The following is a 12,260-nucleotide window of genomic DNA, read 5'->3' as shown; positions in this document are numbered from 1 at the left end:
TGTGACCTCTGGCTGTGTGACCTTGGGAAGATGCTTTCTGAGTCTAACCTTAGGCTCCTCCCCTGCAAAGTGGAGACCTGGTCCTGACCTGAGTGGGATGAAGGGTTCAGTTGAATGTGCCCAAACCTGTGTTTCGTACATGATTATTCCTTAGCTGGTAGTATGTGTGTAGCAGCCCCAGGGAGCAAGCACTAGAATGGGAGTCCTCTTTTTGCTGTGTGGCTTTGGGCAAGTCACTTCCTCTCTCTGAGCCCTGTTGTCCTCCTCTGTAAGATGGAACCCTGAGTTCACATGGCTGTGAGTGGCTGGGCCCTGCCTTGGGCAGAGTCACAGAGTGAACCTCTCTCTGGCAGACATCGACGAGTGTGCTCAGGGTGCTGGCATCCTTTGTGCCTTCCGCTGTATCAACGTACCAGGGAGCTACCAGTGTGCATGCCCAGAGAGGGGCTATACCATGATGGCCAACGGCAGGTCGTGCAAGGGTAAGCAAGGGGTCCCTGTCCACCAGAGCCTCAGCCAGGACCCTAACAGATTTAGAAAACCTCATACAGCGTTCTGTGCACTTGGAGCTCTGACACCAAGGGCATAGTACAGAATGGCCAGTGCCTGTGCTGATCTGTGGCTGGGATGGGAAAGGTGACAATCTTTCTGCTTCTTAACCCAGCTTAGAATTTTCTAGACTTGAACTCAGTTCTGGGCCTTGCCCTAGGAGCAGGACAGAGATCCTGTGGATGGTTAGAGACCTGTCTAGTGAGAAGTCTGCAGAAGAACAGCCTCGGGGGTCCCAGTCTCTGTTCCCAAGTGTTCAAGATGCTGTTCAGGCCAGCCAGGTCTTTGTACTCAGAGGATGAGGTGGGTCCCCTAAGATAGGCAAAGGGATCACAGAGAGGCTTATCCCAGAACCACATGCTGAAAAGACTCCCCGGTCAGAGGTATACAGGGCTGGGAAGGGATACAGAGGAGAACATGGGCTCCCTGGCACTGGAGACATGCAGAGAGGGTCTGGGCAGTCACCTGTTAAATGTGCAATCGAGGGACTTCTTCCCTGGATGGGAAACCAGTTTCTGAGACATCTAATCTTCTAAGTTGGAGAGCTATGATCTTTAGTTCCATCAGAATATACTGAGGCCATCAAATTCTGGCAAGTGACCAGTGCAAGGTGGAATGGTCTGGAATCCACGTGGGGCAGGTTATAACAGCAGCACTGGCAACCTCCCTGGGGAAACCAACCATGTTCAATAGGTGCTCATGAACATGCTACTGAGCTCCTCAGAGCATGGCCACCTGTGCCTCCTGGCATGCATGACCAAGTCTTTCCAGGCGGTGGAGCTGAGAGCCTCAAGGCCCCTGGGTTGCAGCTTTGGTTTCCTGGTGCTTCTGGGGGACCAGGGATCTGGGTTGAGGCTTGGATGGGTACAGAGCTAGACCATTGGTTGCTGCCTATAAGTGAATCCTGAGATCAAATTCGTAGGTCTCAGCCAGCCGTGTGTGTGTGTGTGTGTGTGTGTGTGTGTGTGTGTAGAGTAGAATATAGAATCAAGTAGTGTGGAATAGACGTGAGATAGGTCAGAGTGCACTGTGCCCATAAGGCTTGTTTCAGTTCACATATGTGCCCTTAGTCCCAATGCAAAAGGATTTTTTACTATAGGTTGATGTAAATTAATAATAATAAATTAAAAGGTTCTGAGAGAAAACAGGTAAATTAAGACTTGGAGGCCTGTTGGACTCACTCATAGAAGCTGACCTCAGCCTCCCTGCCTGGCTGCTAATCACACTGCTTTTTAATTTAATAAATTGTTGGGACCGGTTTGGCTCAATGGATAGAGCGTCAGCTTGGGGACTGAAAGGTCCCGGGTTCGATTCCGGTCAAGGGCATGTACCTTGGTTGCGGGCATATCCCCAGTAGGGGGTGTGCAAGAGGCAGCTGATCAATGACTCTCTCTCATTGATATTTCTAACTATCTCTCTCTCTCCCTTCCTCTCTGTACAAAACCAATAAAATATATTTTAAAAAAATAATATAATTTAAAAAATAATTGGTATAGACTTCATAAAAGGTAGGGATTTCACCCACCATAAACTGAGCTGTGTGGAAAATACTGTATTCCCAGAATATGACTTCATTCTTGAGATCGAGGCTCTGTCTGTAAGGAAAAAAAAGTGTGGTCACTTCCAAGGTTGTCAGAACCGAGTGACTTTTGCCCTTGATGGCAATTCAGGTTGAAAACCTGGTCACATTTAAGACTGTCTCTCCTTGGCCCCTCCTCCCTGGCATGCTAGCCAGGGTCAGAGGAGTGCCCAGATGTCCAAGGTACCTGTGCTATACCAGAGGGCTCACTAGTCCAAGGCTGTGCTGATCTTGCCCTTTTGTCCCCTCACACCATAACCGGTGGCCCACTTCTATGAGAAGCAAAAGAGCTGGTGAGGCGCAGGTCTCCTCTGTAGTCCAAGCTGCATCATCAGCCACCACCGGAAGGTCCTCCACACATGACACTTTTATTTTCTGTCCAAACTTTTTGCTGAAAGAGCCTGCTGTCACAGTTGGACGGGGCAGAGCTCAAATGCTGGTTCTGCCTGGTCATGTCTGCTTCCCAAGTCATGTCCATGTGGTGCCCTGTCTGTGGCCACTGACCTTTGAGCTGAGCAATTGCTCCTTTGTGCTCCCTGGTCCTGTTCTGACTTGGACTAGGCACTGAGTCTCAGGGCTCCAGTTGGGGGAGGCCTGGGGCAGTGTGTGCTGGCCAGTGTCCCATGTCAGCACCTGTCTTCCTGAATAAGGAAGTGGAAAGAAAGAGGTTAGGGCATGAGACTCAGCCCATCTCTGGAATATGTGTTGAGGGCAGGGCCTTGACGGTATTTGCTAGCATGTGGAGTGATGCCTAGCATATGATAGGTGCTCACCAGGACCAGCCTTGGGGGCTTTGTGATAAACTTTGACAGGTCATATTCCCATGGCTGACACCACTTATGTGGTCTAACCCCAATAATAACCACTTAATAAACCGCCCACCCTCCCCCCCCCACCAGAAAAAAGAAAGGAAAGGAAAGGAAAGGAAAGGAAAGGAAAGGAAAGGAAAGGAAAGGAAAGGAAAGGAAAGGAAAGGAAAGGAAAGGAAGGAAAGGAAAGGAAAGGAAAGGAGGAAGGGAGGGAGGGAGGGAGGGAGGGAGGGAGAGAGAGAGAGAGAGAGAGAAAGAAAGAAAGAAAGAAAGAAAGAAAGAAAGAAAGAAAGAAAGAAAGAGAGAAAGAGAGAGAGAGAAAGAAAGAAAGAAAGAAAGAAAGAAAGAAAGAAAGAAAGAAAGAAAGAAAGAAAGAAAGAAAGACAGACAGACCGACCCAAATCTGGGTCAACTGTGAGGAGCCAATGGCTGCCTAAGAGCAGAGCTTTTGATGCTGACTGGCATAGAAATTGACAAATCAAAACCAAATTGGCTGTCAGAGGAGGAAAATTGGGTCGAGATCAGGCCTGCAGGGGAGGGCAGTTGGGGGGCAAAATCAGGCCAGCAGGGGAGGACAGTTAGGGACAAGATCAGGCCGCAGGGGAGGGCAGTTGGGAGCAACCAGGCAGGCAGGCAGGCAGGCAGAGGCAGTTGGGGGTGAGATCAGGCCAGCAGGAGAGGGCATTTGGGATGAGATCAGGCTGGCAGGAGAGGGCAGTTAGGGGCGATCAGGCAGGCAGTCAGGTGAGCAGTTAGGAGCCAGCAGACCCAAATTAGGGACTGGGCTTAAACCAGCAGTTGGACATCCCCCAAGGGGTCTCTTATTGGAAAATGTGCAGGCTGGGCTGAGGGAACCTCCCCTTCCGTGCACAAATTTTGTGCACCGGGGCACTAGTAATTAATAATAATGCAGGAGTAAACTCTTTCGTTTAGTCACAACTTTGCCCCACTCTATATACATAGAATATAGTATAACTAAAATCATGGGGAAAATAACCTGGAATCCTGCTTTCTTAGTGTATGTGAAGCTTTTACCAGCATTCACCTCAATATGGGCAAGCTTTTAGCAATGCTATTAGCCCACTGACTCAGTCCCCCATTTCTGCATGTCTGCTGTGGCATTGCCACCCTGATGGGGCTACAGTGGCGCCCCTGGGTGTCCGGCCCTATTGGGCTCTCCCTTTGACTTCAGCTCTCCAGGAGAGGCTTCAGGGTCAAAGCCCCGCAAATGCCAGGGGCCTTGTAGCACCAAAAGGCAAGGACCCTAGGGTCCTAGGGAAGTCTTGCAACAGCTTCCCCAGCCACTGACCCTTGGGCTCTTTCTGAACACATCTGTTACTAGGGCCAGGGCAGCAGTAAGAAGCTGCTCCCACCCTGTTCCTGCTCCACCCAACTGGGTTTCAGGGTCAGCACCTCCTGCTCCCTCTTTGGTGGCCAGCGGTGTCGAGTGAGGAAAGGAGGAGGCCATCCCTACGTGTACATTCAATTATTGAATCATCAGGCAGCAACCACACCCATCCTGGCCCCACCACATCTGGCCGCCTGCCATGTTTTCCTCCCAGATTGGGATCATGACATAGTTGGCAGAGAAGAAAAGTGGGGCTTGATGAGATGAATAGTGTGAGATGGTTTGAATTGTGAAGCATGGTAGGCAGAGCCTAGAGTGAAGCAGGTGGAGTCCAGCCAAGGCCCTGCCCTTCCTGCAGCTCTATGACCCTGGGCACGTCTGTGCAGGGGAGGTGATCCCACACCTGCCTCAGGGGGTATGAGGATAGAGGGATAAGTAAGGGTGGCATGCCTTGAGCATTGAATGGACATAAGGTGGTAAACTTGGGGTACAAATTGGCTATTGCTGTCAGTACTTTTATGTTGTGGTTGCTATTGTTAGGAGTCAGTTTGGCATCATGACTGGGTCTCACATTTTGGCATTAGGTGGATCTGGCTTCAGCCCCAGCTGCTGTGCTGTTGTGACCTTGAGCAAGGTCACATCCCTCTCAGATTTTCAGTTTCCTCCTCTGGGAGGCCAGTGATTCTTACCCCAGTGGGCTGGTAGGAGGGTTGGGTGAGAAGAATCCCTAAATGAGGTCAGTCTGGAGGACTGGAGAACAAATCTGCAGTCTTCCAGGGAAGTGCCTGGCAGCCCACGAAGCCTGTACCCAGTACAGCCTTGGGCCTGCTGAAGCTGTCCTCTTTGAGCTGAGTGACTGATCTGTACACGAAGGTCTCTGGAACCCATTTACTTAATCCATGAGTCATTTGTGGAGCACAGACACACACACACACACACACACACACACACACACACGCGCACACACCTCGTGCTTGCTTCTCTGAGCGTTCCTTAGAGAGATTTACCCATGTGTTCGTGTGTGTGTGTGTTTTAGGTGTGTATGTGTGTCTGTGTGGGTGTGCTTAAGCACATGTGGTTGCCCAACCATGTGCACAGGAAGCATGAGCATGTCTGTGCAGTTTATGGGGCATTTGTGTCTGTGAATTCGGAGTCTATTTACAGCTGATGAATCTTGAACTTCCATCCAACAATACATGGAGAGTACATGCTCTATTGGCCCTCTGCTGGGCTGGGGTCACCACAGTACTGAGGAAAACCCTCTCCCGCTGCCCTACTGGAGCCCACACTGAGGCCAGGGAGGGTGGAAACTAAACAGACAAACAAAATATGTAGGTGTGTTTGAAAGCAGGACTAGCAGTACAAGGAGAATAAAATGGCTTGAAATGGAGGGTCATGGGGGATAGTCAGGGAGAACATCCTGTAGGGTATGACCCTGAGCTGAGACCTGAAAATGAGAAGGAACCAACCATGGGAAGATGTGAGGAAAGTGTTGCAGCAGTGGAAACAGCATGTGTAAAGACCCTGAGGTGGGACAAGGGTCAGGGCATTGGGGAAGCTCAGAGGGATCTAGCAGAACTGTAGCCCGAATGGAAGGAGAGGGGTTGCACTGTAGGGCTTGGTGTCAGTGGGAGCATGGGAAGCCCTCAATGATCATGACAAAAGATCATTTTAAAGCCAGGTCCTCTGGCTGCTTGCTGGGCGTGGAGGGGACTGGATGGGATGTGAGTGGCATAGCCTAGAACTGTTAGCTGTAGTCTTGCAGTCAGGAAGAGCTGCTCTGAGGCCCAGGCCTCAGCTTGGGTGATTCAGACAAGGGTCCCCAGCTGTGGGGGAATCCCTCCCATGACTTTCCTCTCCTCCCCTCAGACTTGGATGAGTGTGCACTGGGCACCCACAACTGTTCTGAGGCCGAGACCTGCCACAACATCGAGGGCAGCTTCCGCTGCCTGCTCTTCGAGTGTCCTCATAACTACATTCGAGTCTCTGAAACGTGAGTGTCTCCACACCAGCCCTTGGCCCAGGAACCCTGCACAGATACCATGCTGTCCAGGGGAGAGGCCAAGAGGCCGTGGCCCCTGCCTTAACCACCTCCTGCTCTTCACCTGCCCCCACTGCAGAGTCTATAGTCAAATTGACCACAAATGGCACAAATGAAAGCACCTTCCAGAAAGTTCAGAGTCTAGAGAATGAAGAGAAGGTGCATAGAAAATCTCTCTCCCTATCTTTCTCACACATGCACATACATGCCACGTTTGTTATTTATTGCTGTGTAACAGGTTATCCTAACACTTAGCACCTTAACCTGACAACCAGTTATTCTTTAAATAATTTTGGAAAATCAAGAATCCCAGGATCAGCTTAGCTGGATGGTTCTGGCTCAGGGTCACATGGGGCTGCAGAATCCAACATCCAATCACGTGGTTCTGGTCAAGAGGTCTCAGCTCCTCACCATGTGGGCCTGTCCATGGATACGTCTTTCCCAGCACAGGTCATTGAGAGAGTGAGGGACATTTTGCAAAAGTGACACATGCTTATAAAAACATTCAAATAATAGGCCCTGGCCAGTGTGGCTCTATGATTAGAGCATTGGCCCATGGACCAAAGGGTTTGGGTTTGATTCCCAGTCAAGGGCATGTACTTGGGTTACAGGTTCAATCTCCAGCCCCAGTTGGGGTGCCTGCAGGAGGCAACCAATCAATATTTCTTTCTCATGTTCGTTTCTCTTTCCCTTTCTCTTAAAAAAAAAAAAAAAAAAAAAAATTAATGGAAAAAACATCTTTGGGTGGGGATTAACAAAAAAAATTTTCAAACAATAAAAGTGTGCCAACCAAAGTTGCTCAACAGATCACACAGTTGCTGACTGGTTGGAGTGTGTCCATTTTCTCTTTGGTCTGAACATAAAGTGCACACAGCTGCCCTGTCCCTGGTGCACTCAGCCATTCTCATCTCTTGCAGCTCTTGTGTCTGTATGTAGCCTGTCCCAACTGGGGTTTCCTGCATGCATCCATCTATAATTCATTTACTGCTGTCCTGCTGACAGTTACCTATTTTCCACTATTATACCTGGGGAATGTCCATGTGCAAGTGTGTTGGGACATTTTAGGGAGTATGTCTAGGGGACCCTGGGCAAGTGACCTTCCTTCTCTGGGTCCTAGCTGCCTCATCTGCAGCATGAGAGTGATAGCAGCACTGTGGGTTGATGTGAGCATCAGATGAATGAAGATGTAAGTTTCACACAGTGGATGGCATGGTATAAATGCCGTGTCTGTGCTACTGGCTGTATTGCTCCTGGTCTGGCCTTGTGCTGTGGCCTTTTGCTCAGATGATCTCTAGAGTTTCTGAGCCTTGGTGCCTAAACAGAATCCCATTTTGGAAGTAGAGAGTTTTTATATTGCTCTAACAATGAAGATGCCGGTGGCTCAGAGGGCCAAGATGAGGTCAGATTGTTGCTATGCTTAAAAATTGAGGCCTTGGCCCCCTAGGGTTTGGCTTTGTCACCACTCTCATCCAGCAATGCTGGTCTTGAGGCTTCTACCTGAAAAATGGCAGGGCATCCCAACTCAAAGGAGGAAATGGCCCAGAAGCAGTCAATTAATAGAAGAAAAGAAATTTGGAAAACGATTGCAATAATAAAATCACTCTGGCCTGGGAATCTATTCCAATGGACAGTGTGCCAGTAAAGAAAAGGCAGAGAGGAAGGAGCATAGGGGTGCACCAGAGCTGCTAGAGAGTTGTGCCAGGCACTGTAGAGGGCGCTGCATGTATATAAACTTACTCCACACTTATCCCCTCTCCCAAGAAAATAATCTTACAGATGAGGAAGCTGAGACCCGCATAGTAAGGAGACTTAGCAGATGCTACAAGGCTACTAAGAGTAGAGCTGAGGCCAGCTGGCCCTTGAGCCTGCCTCCACCATATCCAGGATGGTGGACAGCAGGGGTGGGAGAGCCCAGGATAGTTGTTTGGGAGCCCTGGCCCTCTGACCAAGCCCTGTGCATCCTGCAGGAAATGTGAGCGCACCACGTGCCATGACTTTTTGGAGTGCCAGAGCTCGCCAGCTCACATCACGTACTATCAGCTCAACTTCCAAACTGGCCTCCTGGTACCGGCTCACATCTTTCGCATCAGCCCAATGCCCGCCTTTGCAGGGGACACCATTGCCCTCACCATCACCAGAGGCAACGAGGAGGGCTACTTCGGCACACGCCGGCTCAATGCCTACACAGGTGTTGTCTACCTGCAGCGATCAGTGCGTGAGCCCCGGGACTTCGCCCTGGATGTGGAGATGAAGCTCTGGCGGCAGGGCTCTGTCACCACCTTCCTGGCCAAGATGCATGTATTCTTTACCACTTTTGCCCTGTGAAATGCCTGCCTGAGCGACTGTGCAGGTCTGCAGCACTTGGGTGCCCCTGATGGTCCCTGTGCCACCCTCCATACCACTCTCCAATGCACCTCTTTCTTTGGGTGCTCAGCACCGTGTGGGTGGGGCCTGGTTTGCTACAACTGGAAAATAGCCTAATTTTGCTAAATGGATTCCTCTCAGGTTTCTGGGAGGGATCTTGGCAGCAGGAGGTCAAGAGCAGCTCAAGGTCACTTCAGGTGTCTGTGGGTGGAGTGAGAGGACCAAAGGCTATATGACAGTTAATGGCGGGAAACAGACCATGCGGGGCTTTGGACTCAACTGGATGGCCTGACCCCAAAGTTGACATTCTATTTCATGTTTCACTGTGATTACTTTTCACTTTAAAAAAACATCTTAAGTGTTTTTGTTTAATTATAAAAGTAGTACATACATACTGCAAACATTTTCAAGTAGTACAAAAAGGTTATAAAGTAAAAAGTGACAAAAGAAAAATCCTTATTTCTGTCAAGTGTTTGAATCTGATGGTGTGTCTGAGGGTCCTGGGTCCCAGCCTGGGTGTTGAGTCAGTTTGTTCACTAAGAACCTCCTTGATGTCTGATGAAAGGAATAACTCCAAACTAGGAGTCCCATTGAGATGACAAGTTTGTGGTGTAAACTTGCTGGCGTTCTGGTCCTGTCTTGTTTCACCAATGCTTCTCCCTCCTTTCCCCTTTTCTTCTTCTCTTTCCCCAGTGTGGCCCTCAGCTGGTGTGTCACCTCCCAAAGTGTGGCCCTAGGTTGGTATGTTATATCCCCAAGTGTGTCCCCCAACTGGTGTGTCATTTCTCCAAGTGTGGCCCTCAGGTAATATGTCACTTTGGATATTGCTGAGAAACTCCAGTACTGATCCCTCTTGCTAAGGCCTACACACATCAGGTCAGGCAGAGGCCTTGGGCAGGATCCTGAGAGATGAGAGAATTTATTTTTCTCCTGCACTGTGCACTGGGGGCTCTTTGAGGCTGCTGTAAGGAGGAGGCCTCAGCTTGGGAGAATCCCCAAACACACACTTGCTACTGCTCTTGGCCCTGTCTCTAAAGCAGGGATTCCAGCTGTGAGAAGTGTGTGGTTCTGTGGGCCTGTGTGAGGTGGACATAGTGGACATCAGCTGGTGTTGAAAAAATGGAACGACTGTCAGTACTCTATCTCTGATGAAGAAGACATGGTCAGAAAACAGCAGTGCGTGTGTCACACCCCCAATGCCACTGTCCCAGGGCCTTCTCCCAGCTTACAAGTGCTCCCCATGGGCCCTCGGTCAACTGACATCACTCCCAGGATTTCATCTATCTCTGGGGGTAGCCCCTATGTTTCTCTCCAGGATGCTATGCCCATGGAATCAGCACAGTCTAACTTGGCACCAGCTTATCTGAGGCTCTCCTTATGTGAGAGTTTTCAAGGTTCAGTGATTCTAGGCTGCAAGGAGCTGGACATGCTACAGTTTGGAGAACAAGTGTCTACAAGGGTGTCCTCACTTCAGATGCCAGATAGAAGCTGGAAGGTTCCCACAACTACCCTCACTTTCAAATATCAGGCTTTCGCCCTCAGGATATGTCACTATCCTGCAGAATGGGTGACGGTGCACCCAGTGTTGCCATCCCAGGAGCCTTTGGTGCCAGCATTTCCATTGGAGCTTGGTCACATACTGTGAGCGTGGCTGGCCTTCAGTGTCCAGTCTCTCCTAAAGATGAGAATAATATGGCATATCCCAAAGCTCCTATCATAAGCCACATTATTAGACTATCCAGGGCCCAACACCCCCAGATAAACACACTCCAGTCAGGAATTTCCAATGCCTAGACCTCACCTCCTTGTAGCCAAGGGCAAAGGCCAGACTTTAGGGAAGAGAGGGCCAGCCCCCCCAGCCTTTAATGTAGGCTTTCTTACAGGATGATGGTATTTAGGCATGTTCACTTAGTATTACTTGTTACTTCTCTTAATCTGCTAAATGTGCCTATGATAAATATGTGCAGAATCATTTAGCATAGAAATGAGTGAATGGTTCCTCAGGCCAGACATCTCCCATCCTGAGAAAGCCATAACTCAGTGCTCCAGCATGTGGCCAGTGGTGTAAGCATAACCTTACCATCAATGGCAGTGTTGTTCCACACTGCAGCAGGTGAATGACCTGGAAAGTGAGACTGGGCCCATTCAATTATTAGCCATTCAGCCAGTCCATCAAAATGTCCTCCATAGTGAGGTCACTCAGATTTGCCACTTCCATTCGACCTTGTCAGGTTTCAAAAGCAGGAATGGACTTGGCTTTGCCTTTCAGGCATCTGGTATGATCGAGATGAGTCTGTGTCCTTTTTCTCAAAATCACTTGAGATAATATAATACTGGCCCAATGTTCTGCTGGGTTTCCCTCATTTATAACCCATTTACCCCCTTTCTCTCAGCTCTCTCCACCTGCACTCTCCACTCCAGTTCTTCCACCCTTGTATGGGGCCTTAGGTTTGGCCCCTGTTTTGATCTAGATTACAGGCAGCAACACTAGCCTAGCAAGTGCCTCTCTAGTCCACTCCTACCCTGATAGGGTGTAATCATACAGAACTTCTGGGCCAATTCCACCAGCAGGCATTCTGCCGCTTTCACTCCCCATCTAGATTCTTCCAGATGTTGATAAAGGCAGTATCCACCCTGTCTGGCCCTTAGGAATTGTGACATCAATGATTAGAAGTTTAGTCACAGTTTCTTGCTTAGGAATCCTCCCTCCTTCTGGTACCCATAGTTGCAGCCTTGCTCCTGGGACAACAGCATCAGATAGGAATAAATCAAGTTGCGATGATGTTGGAGGGAAAAAGTATAGTCATGCCAGCATCCTTCCCCTGTGGAAGAATTGTGTCATCATAACACACACCCCGCCTCCCCAGATCACCTAGGAAAGCAGAGAAGTCTATTCAGGGAGACCTGCCCTTGGCCCCCTCACGGTGAGTGTGAGCACACTGCTGATAGTATGTAAGCCAGCCCTTCATGTCTGCATCTCCACCAATTTTGTTTTAGAAAACTGGTTTTAATCCTCTATCTAGCCATTACTCCAAGGAAGATCTCTCTGCTTGCTGTTGGACACTGATCTGTCACAAGTGTTCCTTGGTCTAATGAAATGAGAAAAGGTGATTCAAACTGGCATGTCTGTTGTTCCAATAACGTCCAGTATCAAGCATTTCCTTCTGCTGGCTGCCATGTGAAGCCCATCCCAGAGACCTCTTCCTGCCAGGATCTCTCTGCAGGGTCTGAGAGCTTCCAGAATTAGTCCATTCTCCAGCAGTGCTCAGGGACTTTCCCCAGGGGATCTTCTGTCTCTAGTTGACAGGACAATTCTTGTTGACGTTTTGTGCCTCAGAGGGACAAGAGGAATGTGTTCCTGCATTGCTGAAACCCCATAGGTCCCCTTGTTTTGTGAACCCAGATGGCTACCTCAGGGTACACTAGTACACCTGCTTGCCAATTCCAATTTATTTCTGGTCCTAGAAGGGAGTTCTTTTAATGGGCCTCAGCATGTCCAAATCCCCATATTGATCTCCATAGAACTTGACCCACATGGGCACCCTTTTAATAAACCCGTTTACATTGCTC

General features: G+C 49.4%; 1 protein-coding gene across 13 annotated transcripts in view; it reads left to right on the top strand.

Annotated features, from left to right (window-relative positions):
• Positions 1–9,143, top strand: part of FBLN2 (fibulin 2) — a 107,121-nt gene extending 97,978 nt beyond the window's left edge. For 12 of the 13 annotated variants that reach the window (XM_045584151.1, XM_045584147.1, XM_036445786.2 and 9 more), the window contains 3 exons: positions 354–482; positions 6,155–6,278; positions 8,294–9,143. In XM_045584151.1, the coding sequence (XP_045440107.1) occupies positions 354–482; positions 6,155–6,278; positions 8,294–8,651 (611 nt within the window). In that variant the 3' untranslated portion in view covers positions 8,652–9,143. The remainder of the gene's footprint in view (positions 1–353; positions 483–6,154; positions 6,279–8,293) is intronic. The other variant, XM_045584141.1, reaches the window with a different exon arrangement.
• The last annotated feature ends 3,117 nt before the right edge of the window (positions 9,144–12,260 follow it).

This window comes from Pipistrellus kuhlii, unplaced genomic scaffold, assembly GCF_014108245.1.
Source record: "Pipistrellus kuhlii isolate mPipKuh1 unplaced genomic scaffold, mPipKuh1.p scaffold_m20_p_2, whole genome shotgun sequence".
NCBI classification, from domain to species: domain Eukaryota; kingdom Metazoa; phylum Chordata; class Mammalia; order Chiroptera; family Vespertilionidae; genus Pipistrellus; species Pipistrellus kuhlii.
Note: the sequence above shows the minus strand (reverse complement) of the source record. Positions and strands in the feature narration are given on the sequence as shown.